General features: G+C 42.5%; 1 protein-coding gene across 1 annotated transcript; it reads right to left on the bottom strand.

Annotated features, from left to right (window-relative positions):
* Window positions 1-3739: 3739 nt before the first annotated feature.
* Window positions 3740-21325, bottom strand: nsdhl (NAD(P) dependent 3-beta-hydroxysteroid dehydrogenase NSDHL). Its single transcript, XM_080745510.1, has 8 exons — window positions 21281-21325; window positions 21053-21138; window positions 20340-20501; window positions 15419-15565; window positions 10487-10615; window positions 8998-9140; window positions 6244-6346; window positions 3740-5174 (listed from the first exon to the last, which is right to left on the bottom strand). Exons 2-8 carry the CDS (start codon window positions 21071-21073, stop codon window positions 4842-4844), a joined length of 1038 nt encoding a protein of 345 aa, XP_080601636.1. The 5' UTR covers window positions 21074-21138; window positions 21281-21325; the 3' UTR covers window positions 3740-4841.
* Between the last annotated feature and the right edge of the window lie 1061 nt (window positions 21326-22386).

Genomic DNA, 22386 nt, shown 5'->3' with positions numbered 1-22386 from the left:
GGGGGTGTGTCCACATAAAAACCCAATTCTAACTCTTTCTGTATACTTTTTTGGAAAAAATCTTCCTCCTAGTATAATCATAATACCTGATAATCATGTTTTAGAGGGGGGGAAATCATGGCACCACCTCTTTAAAGCTTTACAGAGCAGCACGTTCAGATACATTTGTCAATGTTATATCTTTAAACATAACAGTAAAATGCATTTTCTGTTTTCTCTCAAGTACCCACTGTATTGCCTACGTACCCTCATTTGAGAAACACTGGACTATATAACACCTAATCCCTAATATAAACCTAAGCTCTAAATGCCTAATCCCAACCTGAATCGTTTCCTAATTGTAAGCGTATCCTCATAAAACAACCATTTATCTTGTGAGGTCCTCTCTCAGAGGCCATTTCTCAAATTCGACGAGACTTGTGGGAATATTTGGCTCTCACATGTATAGTAATAGATAGTAGACACGTACACACATACACGCACACACACACACACACACACACACACACACACACACACACACACACACACACAGACACACACACACACACACACACACACACACACACACACACACACACACACACACACACACACACACACACACACACACACACACACACACAGGAACCAGTCGGGTGGCCTTGCCCAGTGGTGACTCTCCAGCAATGAATCATCTGGGTGCTGCTGTGCTGAGGAGGGAGGAGAATGCAAGGTATCTTTAACAGAACCCCCACCTTCCCACAAAACCACACCACAACACGGAATGACAAACGCACATCAAAGCAGCCCGGGTGACAAGTGGTGGAAAAAGTACTCAAAGGTTTTACTTAAGTAAAACTGTCAATTACTGCCATGTAGAAATACTATTTTACGAGTAATAGTCCGGAATTCAAAATGTACACAAATGTTCAAAAATAGACTATCTACAAGTTCACAACGTGTCGCGATGCGACACGTTGTGAACTTGTAGATCGGCTATTTTCGAACAGACAAGGAATACAATAGGGCTAAAGTGTTTTGTATCTATGTTTTATAATATAATTTTTACCAGCAAAGTAACTAGTAACTAAAGTTTTTAAATAAATGTAGTGGGGTAAAAGTACAATATTTGAATCTGAGATGTAGTGGAGTAGAAGTAAAATAATTTGGAATTGGAAAATACTCAAGTAAAGTACAAATCGCTCAAAAGTGTAATTAAGTACAGCGCATAAATAAATCTAGTACATACGTAAATCTACTTAGTTACTTTACACCCCAGCCAGGTGGAAACATCCCACACGCGTGCGTGCGCGCACGCGCACACACACACACACACACACACACACACACACACACACACACACACACACACACACACACACACACACACACAGGTTCTTTGAACTGCAGTCGGCAGGATTATTTTGACTTGTAATTGTTAAATGTTAAAGAAAACAAATGACTAACATAATAATATGTCAGCTGGAATGTGAAGAGAAGACTGTGATCGCCCTGCCCATCCCATTATTGTAGTTCGACTGCCAGCAGACGTTTACAGGACCGACCGACGGTGTCGCAACCGCCTCGCTGGAAAAATAAACCAACACATGCCATGCCTCCTCAGTGATGCGTGGGTTCATTGCAATGTCGCAACAGCAGCGGAATGCCCATATTAGAGTAAATATAAAATATGGTTTCCATATTCATTAATCAGTAGGTGCCACACCTCAAGAAATATAGGCTAGTATATATATTTTAATGAAAGTATTGGGAGGAACAAATTCCACTGGAATGTATGAATGCAGTTTGTGCAGAAATGAGGCCTACAAGCACTATTAGGCCTAGAATTATTGAATGCTTTAACTATTGAAAAAATAGCAGATATACAAGCTCACAGCGCGGCACCGAGTGCCGCGCTGCAAGCTTGTAGATCTGCTATTTTTGAAAAGTCGTGAAAATGTGTGCAAATCTTTGAATATATGTATTTTTAAAGCGAACATTTGAAACTAAAATTTTGCTTCTGGGGGGGGCGGGGGGTCTCTGGAACTAAATATTTTGAGATGGGGGTCCATGGCCAAATACATATCATTTTGGGGGTCCTTGACGTGAAAAGGTTTGAGAACCACTGACTTAGGAGAGACTTATAGAATCGGGTCAAAACATTCAAAGACTTCTCAAGACTTTTCCAAAAATAGCAAATCTACAAGCTCGCAGCGCGGCACTCATTACTCTGCTTCTGTCAACTCCATTAATTTGAATTATTGTATGTAATAAGTAACGCAAGTTGGCTTATATAGTGCAACTTTATCTGGGTTGCCTTTCCTATTTTCCATCTCGCTTGGGTGGAATGTAGAAACCATTCTCACTATTCGTTTGTCCCGCCATGCCAAGACCATCACCTTGTCATTGTGGCGCACAATTGTTTCGCCAACATGCAGGTCAGTTTTTGTAGCCTGTCGAATGGACGGTGGTTCTCCTCCACTCGGTGCCGTGCTGTGAGCTTGTATATCTGCTATTTTTCAATAGTTAATGCAAAAAAAAAATGTACAGCACATTACAGAGATCTACTGACATTCGTTAGCGCAGTGAACAGATTAGTTATGTCAGCAAAACTTATTACCATCTGTTTGTCAGTTCTGTTTTTTTTTTTAAACCTTCACTCTGTGAAAACCTTCATACCTTCTGTTCTGTCCAGGGCAGGCTTTCAGGTCAACCAATCTGGCTAGCCATCGCCAGGGAAAAGTCGCTCAGTCGCTCGCCTCTTTCCCCTTGACTTAACTGGAGCTCAGTTTTAATTGGAGCTCAGTTCGGCTGTTCTTGAGAGACTACAGGTCAACTGACTGAAACCCGGGGAATGTCTGCTGCCGCCATCTGCTGGCGAGAGGCGGGGAGTGTAGGGGCAAAAGAGGTGACTTCACATTATTCACTGCACACAACAGATCCGTGTAAAAAGCTTTTAAAAGCCATCAGCGCGTCTGTCAGCGCGTTGACCGAGGCTTGTGAACCGGCCAGCTGCTTCAAATTGAACCGTTCCCCCAGAAACCTGAACTCGCGGGCCATTCCGCTCTCCCTCTGCAGGCATCAGTAAACCATTACAGTAATGTCCATAAATTGCACATGACTCGAGGGACCCCCCTCCTCGTCGCTTGATCTTCCACTTCAGGTGTTCTCAACGTGGGGGTCCGGGGACCCCCAGGGGGTCCTTAACCCATTTAGGCCTAGAATTATTGAATGCTTTAACCAGTGAAAAATAGCAGATATACAAGCTCACAGCGCGGCACCGAGTGCCGCGCTGCGAGCTTGTAGATCTGCTATTTTTGAAAAAGTCGTGAAAATGTGTGCAAATCTTTGAATGTATGTATTTTTAAAGCGAACGTTTGTAACTTTTTGCTTCTGGGTGGTCCCTGGAACAAGATATTTTGAGATGCGGGTCCGTGGCCAAATAAATATCATTTTGGGGGTCCTTCACATGAAAAGGTTTGAGAACCACTGACATAGTAGTCTCTCAAGAACAGACTAACTGAGCTCCAGTTAAGTGAAAAGGACCTTTTCTTTGACGATGGCTGGCCAGATTGCTGATATAGAAACATAGGTTTTTCAAAAAATCTTAGAAGGATTCAAAAAACACTAGAATCGGGTCAAAATTCTAATTTTCACGATTTAAAAAAAATAGCAGATCTACAAGCTCGCAGCGCTGCACTCGGTGCCGCGCTGTGAGCTTGTATATCTGCTATTTTTTTATAGTTAAAGCATAAAATAATGATACACAATGTGTACCCATTCTGAATGGGTTAAGGCATATAGCATCTTTGCAAAGAAACATATTCGCACATCATCCACTTTGTTCAGATGCGGGTGTGTTGTTGGACAGTGACAAATGAAGCAATCATGAACAAAGGTCCTGCACTCTGCTCTGCTAGCTCGGCACCAACAGTTTTATTCAAATCAACGTTTTGCTCCCTCTGGAGTCTGGAGTCCTTCATCAAGAGTGTCTCGTGATATTTGTTCACGATTGCTTCAGTTAATATAGCATAAATAAATCAGTTTTAACAACTTTAACCCTATTTTACACACGGAAAACTACAAGCTAAATAGGTAGATCTGTTATTTTCCCTTTTTTGTCTTTCAGTCCGAGTGTATCAAAAAAGCACATCGACGGAGGCGTGCCGTCTCAGGCGACCTTGAGCCATGTGAGACACCGCCGAGCCAGAATAGTAAATCTTAAGCTTCCGCCGACAGCTCTTGCCTTAACCGAGGTGCTTTTTGGATACACTCGGACTGAAAGCTCTGCAAAAAAAAGGGAGTCCCTTGAAAATGTTACTGTATGAAAATAATTTCTTCTTATGGGGGCCCCTGGCACAAAATATTGTCAGATGGGGGGCTCCGCGGCCAGATACATATCAATGTGGGGAGTCCTTGACATGAAAACATTAGAGCAGGGGTCTTCAACAGGTGGTCCGGGACCCCTAAGGGGTCCTCAGAGTTACTACAGGGGGGCCACCAAATTTTTGTGTGCTACAGTAGGATAATTCTTTTAAATTAACAACTTGAACCCTCCCATCCCTATTTTGAGGAGAACTTTAGCGAAAAATATTCGGGCAAATAGGTTTGGTGTAGAGGTAAAAAAAAGAATCCAACATAGACTGATGACAGCGCTGTCAAACAAGTCTATGATGAGTCCATCTATGAAATCGATGAAAATCCCCATCATCACACATTTATACAATATGTAGAGGGGGGGTCCCTCCCTGCTTCATCTCCCTCTCAGCTAAGGGGTCCTTGGTCTGAAAACGTTGAAGACCCCTGCATTAGAGAACCACTTTCACCACCTTCCACGTCCGATGGTCCCGCGCGTCGCCTCAGGCTCCCTGTCGGAGGTGAGGGTAGCTGTCCACCGTGCGGGCGATGGCCTCCTTCAGGCTCACCACGGGCGCGTAGCCCATGTCCTGCTTGGCGCGCTCGCAGCTGTAGTAGTGGTGCGTGCCCGCCAGCGCCACCCTCATGGGGGTGAAGGTGGGCTTGAAGGCCACTAGGGGGCGCAGGACCAGGGCCAGCAGCCACAGCAGGAGGGCCAGGCCGTACACCAGCGCGTAGGGGAGGTGGTAGCGGGGCGCCGCGTACCCCAGGCCCACCAGGATGTCGGACATGAAGTCCCAGAAGCGCACGGGCTCGTCGTTGGTGATGTGGTACGGCTGTGGATGAGACACATATCGTCGTTGTCCGATGAAAACCTTGTATGTCCAAAACCGTTCGTTTTGCATTTATCATTTTAAAAATGATTTAAACTAGTGAAAACAGCCGATCTACAAGCACACAACGCCTCGCACCGCGAGGTGTTGTGTGCTTGTAGATCTGCTGTCAGAGGGAGATTGTCTGGGGTATCAGCTAGGGATCCTACGATGAGCAATTACAGTAGGTCATCATATCGGTGTCTGCAAAATGATGTCGCGGTTTTAGCCAATATTTTATTTTATAATAGTTATGTCTGAATGTGAAGCTGAAAAAGCCTTTTGTGATGATTAAGTCAGCAGATTCATTCTTTTCTGGGAACTTTGAAGTTTAAGAACTTGACATTGCTTGAACTATAGTGTACATGTGCATGAGTAGGCCAAATAGGCTAAATCAAATTAAAAGAATACGCCTTTTCAGAAGCCTGCAACTGCACCCAGAATCACAGTTACTGTATGACAGGTACAGTACTGGAAACTTGCATTGCAATATCTGTATCGTATCAGTTGATTTGACCATGCAATTAATCTGTTATCAGAGGATATCTGCCAATATTTCAACAGTGTCCACCACTAGTATCAGCAAAACCCACCCACACCCATATAACCTTACACCACAGATTAACCACATAAGCCCTATGACCTATGTTACACTTCAGCTATTCAACAATGGCCAATCTACAAGCTAGCAACGCTGGTTATTTTCTGAAAGGTTTTGACCATTTTAAAACATTTTTATGACATTAATAGAGTTAGAAAGGGGAGAGCTCTCGCATCAAGTGGACCCGAAATATAGAAGTATTTCTCGGCAGCAAACTGAGCAGAGCAGCTTTGGTGACAAGCAACACACATCAGGCAGGGATGTTTGCACACGAAATAGGGAGATTAATGGGAGAAATTATAAATCAGGAGCACAGTGGGAAAAAAGGATTAAAAAAGGTGGAGAGTTCCCGCTGCAAACGGGAGTGTTGGCAGGTATGTATGCACGGAGGGACGGATGCCTGTCTGGTTTGTTTGTTCTAGGCTCTCTCACCTTGCCACATATGGGCGAGTCAGGCCTCAGGCGCTCCGCGGCCAAGATGTGACCATGAACGACGTTCTCCACGAAGGTGAAATCCACCAGGTTGGTCCCATCACTGGAAAGACACAAAGAAAAGAGTTAAAGGCCCACTTCACCTCTGGGACAACCAGATCTTATTTTATTGTTGTTTGGGACACAATCAACACAATCCTCCTGAGTAATTTTTGTGTTCAATCTGTGTTTTGAGATATTTTAGTATTTCAGCATGACTAGTGATGCATTGTGCATCATATGATGCAGCATGATGCATATTCCACTTTCTAAATATCTAAATATTGAATCAAGCAATTTAAAATCTGTCCAGGGTGTTCACAAAAGCCTGATTAAACGATAAAATAACCTAAAGTTTTTTTTTTTTTAAAGTGGAATATCCCTTTAACACCAATGAGCACAGAATCTGATAAATAATGCAATCATACCGGTGTCTAATAATAATACCTAAAATGCAGAAAATAGAAGAGAGAATCCCCTGTATGTAATTCAACTGTATAAATATTACATTTTCTATTTTTATATGTTTGAAGAGTTATTAAAGAATTGTCTCGTCATTGTTAGATGAAAGTGTATTTTGTATGCTGTCATATTGTAATCAAATTGCCCTTTTACTGACATTTGTGTGTGCTGACATATCAACATCCTGGAGATATGGTTTAATAATGACTCTACTGCACATCACATCCTCTTCTGTATCTTACAGTATGCACCGTCCACCTTCTGTACCCTGCTAACGAGCATTAGTCGCATCGTGAAGTACACGGTCAGCTGGATTCTTGTCGGCACGTCTAAAAATGATGTAATGCGTTTTTTAATAGATTTTAATGGTTTAAATAATGTACGATCCTTGGTCCACTATCGGAAAGCTTCCTCTGAAATAAACCATTTGATATCAGTCAGCTATGTTTGCTCTCCTAATCTCCTACTTTTAAGCTTTATCAGCAACAAACATTTATTAACCCATTTAGGCCTAGAATTAGAAGGATTCAAAAGACACTTAAAGAATCGGGTCAAAATTCTAATGTTCACGACTTTTCAAAAATAGCAGATCTACGAGCTCGCAGCGCGGCACTCGGTGCCGCGCTGTGAGCTTGTATATCTGCTATTTTTCAATAGTTAAAGCATAAAATAATGATACACAAAATGTGTACCCGTTCTAAATGGGTTAAAGCCCTTCAGGATTTCTTTTTGCTATTGCTATTGATGATATCCTATGCATAGTACTGTGTTCTATCTGTCTGTCATTCAATGTTATATGAGATACAAAAAGGTTTCCAATGTAAATAAGCCAAAAGGCTTTCTTGGATCTCCTTTTAGTTGCCACTGTACCAGTGGACTGTACTGTCATGAGACTGTACCTTTTCCTACTTCTAATAAAGTCTTCAATCAAACAATAAACTTTATTTGCACAGCACTTTTTATAACAGAGAGCATCGAAGACAAACAAAATACACATTTTTATAGAAAATGCATAGAAAACATTGCAAAGGGCACACATTTCAAGTCTCTGATAGATTAAGATAAAAAGTGTTGTTGTTTTCTTTCTTTTGCATTATACAGTCAGTGACTTCCCTCCCTCTCCATTCTTTATATTGTGGACTTCAGGGTTTCCTGCAGGAAAAAGTCTTGACCAGGGGGGGGATCGAAATTTTTTGATAATTAATTAATTAATTCGAGTGATTAATTCACTTAATTTTTAATATTAATTCTTATTTTTGCCCTATAAAAAACACATGAATGTGCCCATGATGACGGAAAACACTACATGCTATCATCCACATTTATTCAACATTGAATAAATACGTTTTTCACAGGACAGTGTAACTTGTTTTTTTCCCCCAGGTTAATCAACCAGCACTTGTGCCATATAAATAGAAGTCTACAGCACAGTAAAAAAAAAAAAAAAACATTGGTGTAAAGTAACTAAGTAGATTTACTTAAGTACTGTACTTATACTGTACAAAGGAGATTTTCAGGTATTTGTACTTTACTTGAGTATTTCCTGTTTTCAGTACTTATTTACTCCACTACATCTGGGATCCAAATATTTTACTTTTACTCTTACAAAGTTAACTTTAGTTACTTGTTACTTTGGAGATATAAATGTTTATACAATAAAACATACATTAATACATTAACATACATAAAAAAAAAGTTGTCCTTTAACTTCTTCGGTGCCATTATGTAAAGTGGGACCTCTTATATTGCCGGTTCGCCACCAAAGGGTTAAAAAAATAGTGTGCACGCTGGTGTACGAATTCGTGCACAGATGATGCACTATGCATGTACACGCTTTTCACAGCTTTCAAACAAAAAAATCCGCTTGGAAATCCGTTCAGGCATTCAGGAGATAGCAGCCCTTATGTTTTCTTCAAATGTAAACAAACATGGCTGCCATGTTTGAAAGATAGGGTTGGTATGGGGGTTAAACATGCAATTTCGCGATCGCGATCATGCCTAGTACATTTTTGGAGGTCCAAAAAAAAATTTTGAATTTTTTTTTTATTTTATTTTATTTTTATTTTTTTTATTTTTTTAGACCCTTGGGGGGGCGGGGGGGTTTTCTGGCCGGGCTGGGCGCCTGGCCTGTAAAGTGCTGCAGGAAACCCTGGGACTTTGTGCCGTTTTGGAAACCTTTTTGTCCTCCACTTTGTGTCGTGTCTGATTAAACCTCCATCTCTCTCCTCCTGACAGTAGGATTTGCTGACTCACCCGATGATGAACTTCATCTTGCCCCGGCGAGCCGTGTCCACTAGGATGGGCACCAGCTGGGGGTCCCGGGGGCCGAAGATGCCGTGAGGGCGGATGGCCACGGTGAGGAGACCCTGGTCCTTGTCACAGGCCTCCAGAACCAACTGAAGCCCAAGGAGAGAAATACACCGTTTATCACTGAATAAATGACTATAGTATACAGTAAGTTGGGCTGCAACTATAGACTTATTTTCTTATTGAGTATTCTATTGATTACACCCTGAACAGTTTTTAATTTGCTTGATTCAATATTAAGTTATGTGATGTAAATGTTATCAGCAGGTTTGATCCAGAGCCTCTCCACACACACACCCACCCATTGTAACTTCAAACTCCATTTTAACCATGATAGATTCATTAAAAACACCCATTTTATTTTTCTGATGACTCATACTACCCTCCTAATACGTGAGCAGGCCGTGTTTTTTCGATAACTATTTTTATTTATTTGTAATAATTCTTTGGGAAAGTGAAAAATATTTAATACAAAAATTAATTATTAAAAATAAATGAAAAAGGTTATCGAAAAAACACAAATAATGGGTGTTTTTATTGAATCTGTCACGGTTAAAATGGAGTTACAATGGGTGTGTATGGGGAGAGGCCCTGAGCCTGGAGGGCCTGATAACATTTACATCAAATATCTAAATATTGAATGAAGCAACTAAATATCTGTTCAGGGTGTTCATAAAAGCCTGATTAGACGATAAAATGACCAAACGTTTTTTTGAAAGTGGAATATCCCTTTAACATTGTTTTGCCATAACTAGATTAACTGCCAAGGTTGTTTCCCATGATTTTGTTTACCAGATTTTCAGTGGCACTGTGCACGTGGCACGGGTGTTCTCGTCCACGACCGCCCAAGGTCTTTTCTTTCACGCGGAGAAGAAAAGGTACAACCGTGATGCTCTGTGTGTACGTTATGGTCCATAGAAAACAGGCCGTTTTGACCAAACGGGCGATGATATGGCAAAAGAAGAGGAGATATATCCATGTGTCTCCAGCCAGGGTGAATACAATTCAGGGATAGTGTTTTCTGCAGGTGTTTCAGTCCGAGTGTATCAAAGGGTGCGTTCGGAAATGCGCACCGGGTGTGTGCTCAGTGTAGTGAGTGCCTGAACCTAAACCTAATCTTAACCCTAACCTCAGTAAAACTATGCCTAAACCCAACCCTAACCCTAACCTTAACCTCAGTAAAACTATGCCTAAACCTAACCCTAACCCCTAACCCTAACCACACCCGGTGCGCATTTCCGAACGCACCCTTTGATACACTCGGACTGAATCACCAGCAGAAAACACTCTCCCTACAATTCAATGGGAGCCGGAAGTCCGTGGATGTTGTGTTCGTGAGGAATCATGGGAAACTGAGTTCTTTCGCTCACTCCCGGCCGTGGCAACGCGGGGGCTATCAGTTACGGTTACCACGGTAACCAGTTAACACTCTTACCTTCTCCTGTTCAATCTTGGTCTCGGTGTAGTAGTCGATGGGCTTCTTGGCATAGGGGAGGTCCTCTCTCCCATTCTTAATGTCTGTCCCCTCAAACACCACACTGGCACTGCTGGTCAAAACCAGTTTCTGGCAACATATATATATATATATATATATATATATATATATTATATGTTACAATTACAATAAATGTTACAATTACAATTTGACAGACGCTGTAATCCAGAGAGACTTACAAGTGTAAGCTCAGAGGAAATGTCATGAACCCTAGTGGACACACTACAGGGTGAAACTAGAAGCAGTGCTCTTCCGAGCACAGGTCTCCACCAGGTCAGGTAGGTAGGTCCTGGTGTTGCTAAAGGGAAAAGGTGCCATGTCTTCTTTGGCCTTTAACAGCAATGTGACGCTGCATGCATGATTTGAGGCATTTTGGGCGCCATGGCATTGGTCCGAAGGTTCATTAGTCCGAAGGTTCATTAGTCCGAATTTGTTAAGAATACTATGCCTAACTCTAACCCTAACCCTGACCTCATTAACCCTAACTAAATTCTGACTAATGAACCTTCGGACTAATGAACCTTCGGACTTATGGGCAGTCCCCGCATTTTGTTCCAAAATTTAGTTTGGCAAAAGTCGACCTGCTGGTGGAGCTATAACAGGCCAATGTGAAAAGAGTGGCATTTGTTCCTTGACCTAGTGGGAATGTGCGTGCAGAATTTCTCTGTAATCACAAGCTGTGTTCATGATGTAAGTCATTTTGTTCAAAATGGACCAATCCTGCAAACTTTGGAAGCCAATGTTAGCCAATTAGAATGGAATATGAAATATCGGACAGATCTGTCTAAACTAGTACTAGTTCTGTCATCTGTGTGTTGCTAATCTGCACTACTGCTGCCCTGTTGCTTAAGTCTGGTTTTGTTTTGAAATTAAGCTGTTTTGTAATGTTGAACTGTAACTTGCTCGGCTGTAATTGCTGCACATGACTGTGTTCTGCTTACGAAAATAAATGGTGTCAAAGGGTGATGAAAAAAAAAGAAGCATGGGGTGTTGTTGGCAGGCAGCTAGGGAACGAGAATGTGAAATCAAAGTTTGCAAGAGTCAGACATAATAATGTTCTAAAGACCTCTACTGTCAGAGATTTGACTGAAGCAGTAAAAATGTCTAATTTGCATTATCTTTGCTGCCTGGAAGAAATCTCATATGGCATTACATTCTGGAACTTTTTCCTACAAGAGGAAACTCACAATGCGTTGCGATGTGTCGCGTTGTGAGCTTGCAGGTTTTGTAGTGAAAGTTAAAATGGTTAAAGGGTTCATATTTTAGATAGTCATTAGAGAAAAGAAAAGATGAGTGTTACAATGTTTTCATTTACTGCTTTCTATCAATTCAGCTATTTTAATGATTTTGATTTCATGTCTTTGTTTTTAGACACAATTCCCATGATGCACCACAATCTTTCATGGCCAGATGTGACTTATGAGGGCTAGTAGGGTTACTGCAAATAGTAATAAAGAAATTGTCGGCTTACTGTGTCTAAAAATACATACTTAGCCACTTGTACACTTGCCCCCCCCCCACCCACCGAAATCAAAATCGCTAAAATGGTAGAAAGCAGTGAATGAAAACATTTTAACACTCATCGTTTCTTTTCTCTCATTACAATCTAAAACATGAACCCTTGTTGGGAAAACAAAGTTGTCCTTTAAGTGTGTGTGTGCCTGTGTGGGTTGTAAAAAATATTGAACAAATGAAAACAAGCATTAACAAGAGCTGGTGACTAAATCATAACTTCATTGGATCCATTGAAGCAGAACACAGGTTATTTTTCCATTTCCGGATTTTTTTTTTTTTTTTTTTTTTTTTGAAATAGGGAATGCACTCATATATCAGCCATATATCTAATATTAGCATATCGGCAAATAAGTTGACTTCCACTGACGGCAGTAGCCAATATTTATGTGTTATTGTAGATAGATACCTTTATTATCCCAAGGGGGAAATTTAGTATTGTGACCCAGCCTGCCAAGCAGCAGACTCAGTCGGAACAGTTATTCCTTTTCTATAATGAAGATTGTATTTGTTTGCCTAGCACAAAGGAGGAGATAAATAAGAATTTCCATTATCGTCAATGTCGGGCAGAAAACTTGTATCACATTTGTACGTTTTTTCATAGTGGTTTCAAGTATAGCCCTGCTTCACCACACCAGACTGCCACACAAAACAAAACTTGCTCGGCCGTAATTGCTGCACATGACTGTGTTCTGCTTACGAAAATAAATGGTGTCAAAGGGTGTTGTTTTGGCAGACAGCTAGGGAAGGAAAATGTGAAATCAAAGTTTGCAAGAGTGAGAGTCAGACCTAATAATGTTCTAAAAGGCTAGGCGTTGTGTGCTTGTAGATCTGCAATTCTCACTAGTTTAAATCATTTTTTTTTAAATACGATAAATACAAAACGAACGAATGACTCTATTATTATTATTCGCCCGGCCGACAAAGGCGGAGCCACGGTGATCTTGTCTAAAGAGCAATATATTTCTGAGGCGGAGCGACAACTTGATTCTAAACATTATGTGAAATTGTCTACTAATCCTTTACCTGCTATGCAAACTGAGTTCCATGAACTCCTAGTCAAGGCTAGGGAGGCTCAATGGATCTCTGATAATGAATTTAAGTTTTTAGGTGTTGAATTCCCTATGCTCGCCTCGTTTTATTTACTCCCGAAAATACATAAAGAACCTTTTGATAATCCTCCAGGCCGCCCTATTATCTCTGGAATTGGCACTCTTACTGAACCAGCCTCCAAATTTATTGATAGCTTTATTAAGCCTTATGTTCAACAACTCCCCTCTTTTATAGAGGACACCACTGATGTTTTAAATAAGCTTTCTACTCTTACTAATTTACAAAATAATTTTTTGGTTACCATGGATGTAGAATCCCTTTACACTAACATTGACCATAATGATGGTTTGGAGGCCATGAGGTTTTTCCTTTCAGATAGAGATGCTTTGCCACCCACTGATTTTATTGTTGAGCTTACTGATTGGATCATTCACAACAATGTATTCATGTTTACTGACGCTATTTATAAACAGTGTATTGGCGTTCCTATGGGGTCATGTTTCTCTCCAAACTATGCATGCTTATACCTGGGCTATTGGGAGAAACGTTTTGTTTTAAACACTGTTAACCCCTTTTTCTCTTGCATAACCTGGTATGGTCGCTACATTGATGATCTTTTGCTCATTTTTAACGGCTCTGAGACGCAGTTGCTTGAATTCCATAAGTATCTAAATACTTTGAATCGTAATATCAAACTCACTATTGAATATTCTCAAACTGCTATTAACTTTCTAGACCTCACTATATCCAAAGATTTACTGGGAAATCTCCATACTACTATTTTTAGAAAAAAGACTTCTCGCAACACGCTGCTCAGAGCTGACTCATTTCACCCTTCTTATTTAATAAATAATATTCCTTTTGGTCAATTTCAGCGGCTACGCCGCTTATGTGATGAGGAAGATGACTTTAACACACAGGCTACTGATATGGCTGGTCGCTTTGTAAGCAGAGGATATAAACAAGAGGTGGTCGTACGTGCCCGCAACAAGGCGCATGATATTAATCGTAACGACTTATTAATAAAAAAGAAACGTAGGCCTACCAATTCCTCTCAATCCCGTCCTTATTTTGTTACACAATACAGCACTGCTGCCAACCATATCAGCCGCATCATCAAAAACAACTGGGGCATCATTAACAGTGACCCTACCCTTAGACAGGTCTTCCCTGAACCTCCAATGGTTTCTTTTAAAAGGGCTCCGACTTTAAGGGACAAATTAGTCAATAACTTTTTACCTCCCACCAAAAGCGATTCTTGGCTTAAAAGACCAATAGGTTGTTATAAATGTATGCATTGTCCACATTGTTCCAACGTTGAACAAACAAAAACTTTTATGGACTTTAAGACTAATAAAACGTATAAGATTAATGACTTCATTAACTGTAGCACTACTCATGTCATCTACAGGTTAACATGCACCTGCCCTGGTGTGTTCTATGTGGGAAGAACCAAACGTCGCCTTAGGGACCGTCTAGCTGAGCATAAGTATGCTATTCGCACAAACAACATGGTATATCCTATAGCAAGACATTTTAAAGAAATGCACAACAGTAATGATGGTTTACTGCGCATCATTGGTCTTGAGCAGATAAAACCGCTAACCAGAGGCGGAGATCGGCTCAGAAAATTAAACCAGAGAGAAACATTTTGGATCCACTCCCTAGACGCATTGTGCCCTCCAGGTCTAAATGAGGATATAGACTTTATGTGTTTTCTTTAAACTTTTTTGCAATTATACTTTTCTTTGCTTTAAGTTTGCTTCTTTGTTATTGGCATTTTGTTATATTATTTTTTTCGTTCTCTTTATTTAGTCTTTGTGGCTAATTGATTGATTGCTCTATTCATTGTCCCTCCTATGTAATTACCTTTTGTGCTGCTCACACACACACATGTGCAATTCTGAGTGTGTGTCCTCAGTGCTGATTGACTAGGTCTCTGCTACTCAGCAGCCCTCTGTATATATTGACTTGTGTTGGTCTGTTTGCCTCATATATGCCCTGATGAAGACCCCGAGAGGGTCGAAACATGTCGGCTTTTATTATGTCTTGAAATAAAGTACACTGCTTTTACGTCCGTTCCCCTCCTTTTTACTTTTTGAGTGCTCGGATCCGCCTTCTCTTTTTTCAAGTTTTATCCCACTGATCCTGGTAGCACCCGCCACACATTTTTAACTTTGCTGGTACCTCCTGAGCACCTAGTTTTTCTTGTTCTCTACAAAACGAACGGTTTTGGACACACAAGGTTTCCACCCAACAACAACATCAATACTATACTAGTTTAGGACAGCTAGGATGTGGTCCCACCTGCACTCCGGCCTCCCGGCAAGCCTCGATCACGGTGCGGGTTCCCTGGATGTTGACCCGGTGGAACAGAGCCCGGTCATCACTGGCCGGGGCCGGAGAGGCACAGTGGAACACCATGGACACATCCTTTAGAGCTGGCAGCAGAGCCTGACACGCACGCACGCACGCACGCACACACGCACGCACGCACACACACACACACACATGCACACACACGCACAGTTTTAGTTGACTAAATATCATATACTTACTGTATCATATCAATATTTTAGTCTACAGTTGATTTTGTCGACAATAATATTTTTGGGCAGGCCTTGATTGATTGATTGATTGATTGAAGACTTTATTAGAAGTTTGCATAGGAAAAGGTACAGTTTCATGACGGTACAGTTCACTGGTACAAGGTCTACTAAAAGGAGATCCATGAAAAGACTAAGCTTATTTCCACTGGAAACCATTGAAGTATCTCATATATCTCATATATCTCATATACCAGTAAGACTCCCTAATCGGGAGATAAGCGACCGTAGGTCACTTATCTCCACAAATAGGGCAAAAATGTGTTTTGCCAAAATCTTCCTGATCCATGTTGATGACATGAGTGTAGACATACTGTGTAGTGATTTTCGTGATTTTAGGGCAAAATCTGTAGGAGCAGTGTCCAAAAATGCGTTTTTAAAAATCGGCCTGGAGGTGGCGCTATATGGGAGAGATTCATGTTGATGGGATGAGTGTAGACATACTGTGTACCGATTTGCGTGATTTTAGGGCAAAAATTGTAGGAGCAGTGTCCAAAAATGTGTTTTGCAAGAATCGGCCTCATGGTGGCGCTAGAAGAGGGCCATGTGAGAAATGAGGGGTGGGGTCTCCGCGCCGGCAAGGCGGACGAATAGGTACCGGCCCCGGCTGTCCCGGTCGCTCCTAGCCGGAGTTACGGCATTTTATGTGAGCTGCAGTGTAGGGGGTCCTCCACTGGGGGCGCCACCACTTTTGCATCCGTTCTGGAGCACCAGGAGTGGGTGGTCCCCGGGAATTCCCCGTGAGCAGCCCCGTTGGGGTGGTCATTTGGTCAGTTTAGCACATTTGGTCATTTTTTACATCTGGGGGTCCCCCAGGGACCCCCTCCGGGGGTCCTTGGAGGTTGTAGTTTGGCAGGTAAGGAACGTGTGTGCAAAATTTGGCATGGATCGGGGCAACGGTGATATGGAGATATGAGCAGGGCAAGAGTGTGACGTGTGAGGTGTGACAGACAGACTGACTGACACTTTGTGCAGGGTTTGATAGTAAATGCGACCTACGGTCGCTGTACAAAAGTTCACACTGGACAGTCCCTCCCCCTGGCCCATCATCAGTACAGCTCCACCCACCTCACCTGCTCCCACTCCACCACACCTGCACACACTCATTCATCACCGGCTAGGCTATATAAATGACTGTTTGAGTGTCAGGCCTTTAGTTCTCCCTAACAGCAGCAGTAACCTTACCACCGGAGAGTGCCCTGCCATGGAGTCTCAGAGTCCTTGTCATGCGTGGATGAAGTGAGTTAGTTTAGAGTTTAATGAGTTTAATGATTACTTACTTGATTACTTGTATGGTGTTATTGTAATTGACTTTACCTGTTTGCTGTAGAGAAATGCAGCCACCACCATAACCCTGAAGAATATTACATATTGTCTGCCTTTATTGGTTGTCTGCCTTGATAGCATGCATAGTTTGTGATGCCAAATGCATAATATTATTAGTAGTCATTGTAGACTTCATGTTAATGCTATTTTATGCTATTTTAGACCTAAGAATACATGGAATGCTACTGTAGATACTGATGTAGAATGTTGTTGAATTATACCTTATAAAGACTATTGTTTATTAATACTGTTGAAATATATGAAATGTGTTGAATGTAATATAATTGTATTTATCTGTTCATAGAAATAAACCATGACAATATGGAAATACCTTCTCTACAATGGCTTTCTTACCGAAGCACCCATGGTGAACAAAACCCCTAGCCAGCCCTGAACCCTAGACACCCTATTCTTTTCTTCATGGTCCTTCGACGCCGAGAATAGTGCATTGTCATGGCGGAAGAGGAGCCTAGCCTGTACGAAATATTCACATTTCGGATAAACAAACCGGCTCACCCGAAGACGGACCAGGAGTGGATAGAGTGGTTAGAGGAGATTGACAGAGTATTTCAACTGATGTTAAACGAATCCAAGACCTTGCCTCGCAAGACTCCTACTCCTAGCTCGTCTCCTGTGCCCAGGGCTCCACCTCCTAGCTCGTCTCCTGCGCCCAGGGCTCCTACTAGCTCGTCTCCTGTGCCCAGGGCTCCTACTCCTAGCTCGTCTCCTGTGCCCAGGGCTCCTACTAGCTCGTCTCCTGCACCCAGGGCTCCTCCTCCTGCAGTGCTGCCCAAGTCTCCTCCTCCTCCTGCAGTTCTGCCCAAGTCTCCTCCTCCTCCTGCAGTGCTGCCCAAGTCTCCTCCTCCTCCTGCAGTGCTGCCCAAGTCTCCTCCTCCTCCTGCAGTGCTGCCCAAGTCTCCTCCTCCTCCTGCAGTGCTGCCCAAGTCTCCTCCTCCTCCTGCAGTGCTGCCCAGTCCTCCTCCTCCTGCAGCGCCACCCAAGTCTCCTCCTCCTCCTGCAGCGCTGCCAAGTCCTCCTCCTCCTCCTGCAGCGCCGCCAAGTCCTCCTCCTCCTGCAGCGCTGCCAAGTCCTCCTCCTCCTCCTGCAGCGCCGCTAAGTCCTCCTCCTCCTCCTCCTGCAGCGCCGCTAAGTCCTCCTCCTCCTCCTGCAGCGCCGCTAAGTCCTCCTCCTCCTGCAGCGCCGCTAAGTCCTCCTCCTCCTGCAGCGCCGCCAAGTCCTCCTCCTCCTGCAGCGCCGCCCAGGGCTCCTCCACCTCCTGCATCCTCCCCTCCAGCAGTGCCCAGGCCCCCTCCACCTTCAGCCCAGGCTTCGCCTCTGACACCCCCATCTCTGCCTACAGCCCCGCCTCCAGCAGCCAGGTTACCTGAGCCTCCCCCAGCACCTGGGCCCACTTGTCTGCCACCACCTGAGCCACCCCCAGTACCCATTCGTTCATGGGGCGGCCCTACAGCCAGTGTGACTTTTTTTTGGTTTAAATCTTTACAGATTTGGGGCGGCTGTACAAAAGTTCACACTGGACAGTCCCTCCCCCTGGCCCATCATCAGTACAGCTCCACCCACCTCACCTGCTCCCACTCCACCACACCTGCACACACTCATTCATCACCGGCTAGGCTATATAAATGACTGTTTGAGTGTCAGGCCTTTAGTTCTCCCTAACAGCAGCAGTAACCTTACCACCGGAGAGTGCCCTGCCATGGAGTCTCAGAGTCCTTGTCATGCGTGGATGAAGTGAGTTAGTTTAGAGTTTAATGAGTTTAATGATTACTTACTTGATTACTTGTATGGTGTTATTGTAATTGACTTTACCTGTTTGCTGTAGAGAAATGCAGCCACCACCATAACCCTGAAGAATATTACATATTGTCTGCCTTTATTGGTTGTCTGCCTTGATAGCATGCATAGTTTGTGATGCCAAATGCATAATATTATTAGTAGTCATTGTAGACTTCATGTTAATGCTATTTTATGCTATTTTAGACCTAAGAATACATGGAATGCTACTGTAGATACTGATGTAGAATGTTGTTGAATTATACCTTATAAAGACTATTGTTTATTAATACTGTTGAAATATATGAAATGTGTTGAATGTAATATAATTGTATTTATCTGTTCATAGAAATAAACCATGACAATATGGAAATACCTTCTCTACAATGGCTTTCTTACCGAAGCACCCATGGTGAACAAAACCCCTAGCCAGCCCTGAACCCTAGACACCCTATCCTTTTATATAGTCGCAATGATGGATGATGTGATGTCCCACTTTGTTGAATCCTGAAAATAGCCGATCTACAAGCTCACAACGCATCGCAGTGCGACACGTTGTGAGCTTGTAGAGCTGCTTTTTTTCATCTCTTCTCCACTAGTCCCTCCCTTACAGTAAGTAGGGAGTCTAAAATACTCTTTATTTGTTGACGAAACTGTCGATTGTCAACCCCAGCATATTTTTAGTCTACGACAGTGGTTCTCAACCTTTTCCGCGACCCCCCAAATAATCATATTTTAACTGGGGACCCCCCACCCTGTTGAGGCATTACATTTTGTATAACACGGTTCTATTGTGAAAATAGCAGATCTACAACCTATTTGACAATTTGGCCAAGGTTTAATTTGTCATTTTAGAGGTATTAAAAAGTCATGTGCAGATACCCTCTATCTATACACTTAAACATTGTTATGTTGGTTTGTTTACTGTTGAGTGAGAAAACAATGTTGCACATTAGGTTAGTCATCTGGGGACCCCCCCAAAATAATTTGGGGGACCCACAGGTTGAGAACCACTGGTCTACGACATGCTGCACCCCAAAGCCGCTGACGACATTAACACTTTACCCTCACAAGGGGACAGAGGGGAGGGGAGGTGACTAGGGCTGTCACAATTATTACATAATCGTCTAATCGTGATTATTTGACATTATCGCAATTATTTTGTCATAATCGTGAATGTTGAAAAATGTCAGAAATAGTGGAAATAGCAGATCTACAAGCTCACAACGCGTCGCATCGCGACGCGTTGTGAGCTTGTAGATCGGCTATTTCCACTATGAAAGTTATTTTTTAAGTAGTAAGTTGTCAAATATGTCAGTAATTTCTTTGTATATTTAGGTTATGTGTCATATCTACCATGTACAACTTCAAAGCCTAAAAGCCAAACAGAAATGTAATTGTCAACGACAAAAACACAATTAAATCGTTAATCGCCAATTATTTGAGTGACAATTAATCGTCATGTAAAATGTCATATCGTGACAACCCTAGAGGTGACCCACCTGCTTGTCACACAGGTCCCCCTGGTAGAAGGTGACCCCGGGCAGCTCGTAGCTCTGTCGGATGTCAAAGACGGACACGGAGTAACCTCGCTCCAACACCTTCTCCACCAGGTGTCTGCCCAGGAACCCAGAGCCACCGATGACTGCACACCTCTTACTGCTCTGTTATGGAAACATAATGAGAGAGACAGAGAGAGTTGAGGCATTACATTTTGTTTAATGCGGTTCTATTGTGAGAATAGCTGATCTGCGAGGTGTTGTGAGCATGTAGATCTGCTATTTTCACAATTTCTGCCTCTAATATTTGACAATTTGGCCAATGTTTATTGTTGGCAATGTTGATTTGTCATTTTAGAGGTAAAGAAAAAGTCCTTAAATTGTCACTTTAGAAATGTGCAGACATCCTCTATACACTTAATCGCCCCAAAATAATTTGGGGGCCCCCCTTGGGGGTCCCAACCCACAGGTTGAGAACCACTGCTATAGAGTGGTCCATGACACACATTGACACAGACAGAGAGAGAGAGAGAGAGAGAGAGAGAGAGAGAGAGAGAGAAAGCCAGACAGCCAGAGACAGAGACAGACAGAGAGATGGAGAGAGAGAGAGAGAGAGATGGAGAGAGGTTTTAAACACCACAGCTCAGTTAAACTATCACATAAACAGTGAAACACCATAAACATTGACGACATAAGAGCAGAGAAATGATGCTCACCGGTCGAACACGTGTGGTCATGATGATGATGATGGTTTACACGTCAGAAGTAGTCAAGACAACAACAGGTGAACGCTGTGGAGAGTCTGAGAGAGCAAAAGTATTAGTCAAAATATGTAGAGACTCTAAAACGGGGCTCATTCATTACAGCGTGCAAAACGCGCATATTGATAATATCGCACACTTTATAATTCCACTATTAAATATAAAATATGAATCTATATTTACCTGCTGCCAGAAAAACAGACCACACTGTGATGATACCGACCCGCGTACAGTACAATGAGCAGTGCATCAGCTGAGTGCAGGACGCTCTGCCATTGGACGGTCTGCGACCCGCCCATTTGTGCACGGCCAATCGTGAGAGGCATACGTCAAGGAACGCCACCGGCTGGACCAATCGGAGACGTCGCCCTCGCCGTTCTCCCCGCCCCTTGCTGGTTATAACCACGCCCCTAGCAACCACCCCAGTGCTGTTGTTGTACGTTTAAAATCCCATACGCCCGAAGGCTGCCTGCCTGGTTGTCAAGGGCAACGATGGCATCTTGTTTTTAAATATATTATATATTTTTTTTGTTTATTACGTGTTTTATTAATTAAAAAAAACGAACTTATAAATTATCTACACACCTACGTAATTGTTTACACATTTTGTTGATACAATTTGAGTTTCTTCAACTATTAATATAACCATGGGCTCTTCCCAAGACATTATTTGAATGTTATTTAAAATAATTAATATAAGCGGGTGCTTGCCAAAAAAAGAACGTATCACGACCATAGACTGTATAAAAGATAGGATCACGACACGTTGTTAGTTTTAAGATCTGTTCTTTTTAACCTCATCGGGAAAGTCTGGTTCATATTTACTGTTCACAGCTCATATCCGGGTTAAAGCCCGCCTTCTATATCTGACCATTTCCACCAAAAAAAAGCATGCAAGCAAACGAGACCGTTTCCGTATCCGCTCTGGACCGGATCTACAAACCAACCACACAGAGTGAACGTTGTTCTCCGTGAATCTGTGATCCCATGACTTCATCCAACCAATCACAATGTGGCCGTTTTCTCGTGGCTTTGATTTGCACCGCGTCGCGTGCCGCGTGAGTGGTGTACCTAGAAGCATACTATCTATGTGACAAAATTCATTTGGAAAAAGCACGTTTGAAAATTAAACAGAAATATGTTAAATGCTTTTTCATGTTCATGCCATGGTATCCGAGACATTAAGCCCATTCTTACCTCCCCCTTTCCACTGTAAATACATTATTTTCCCTTATTTCTTCTTCTTCTTTATAACTGCTTCTTTTCCCCCATTTGTTATTGATATCCTA

The sequence above is a fragment of the Nannobrachium achirus genome, assembly GCF_963921795.1.
Source record: "Nannobrachium achirus genome assembly, chromosome: 17".
NCBI lineage: Eukaryota > Metazoa > Chordata > Actinopteri > Myctophiformes > Myctophidae > Nannobrachium > Nannobrachium achirus.
Note: the sequence above shows the minus strand (reverse complement) of the source record. Positions and strands in the feature narration are given on the sequence as shown.

Excerpts from the sequence above, each read along its gene's own strand:
- nsdhl (XM_080745510.1), bottom strand. The coding sequence starts at position 21,073 with ATGACCACACGTGTTCGACCG. Across the intron at positions 9,141-10,486 it reads CCAAGATTGAACAGGAGAAG|TTGGTTCTGGAGGCCTGTGA; the intron begins GTAAGAGTGTTA and ends CTTGGGCTTCAG. Across the intron at positions 6,347-8,997 it reads AAGATGAAGTTCATCATCGG|TGATGGGACCAACCTGGTGG; the intron begins GTGAGTCAGCAA and ends GTGTCTTTCCAG.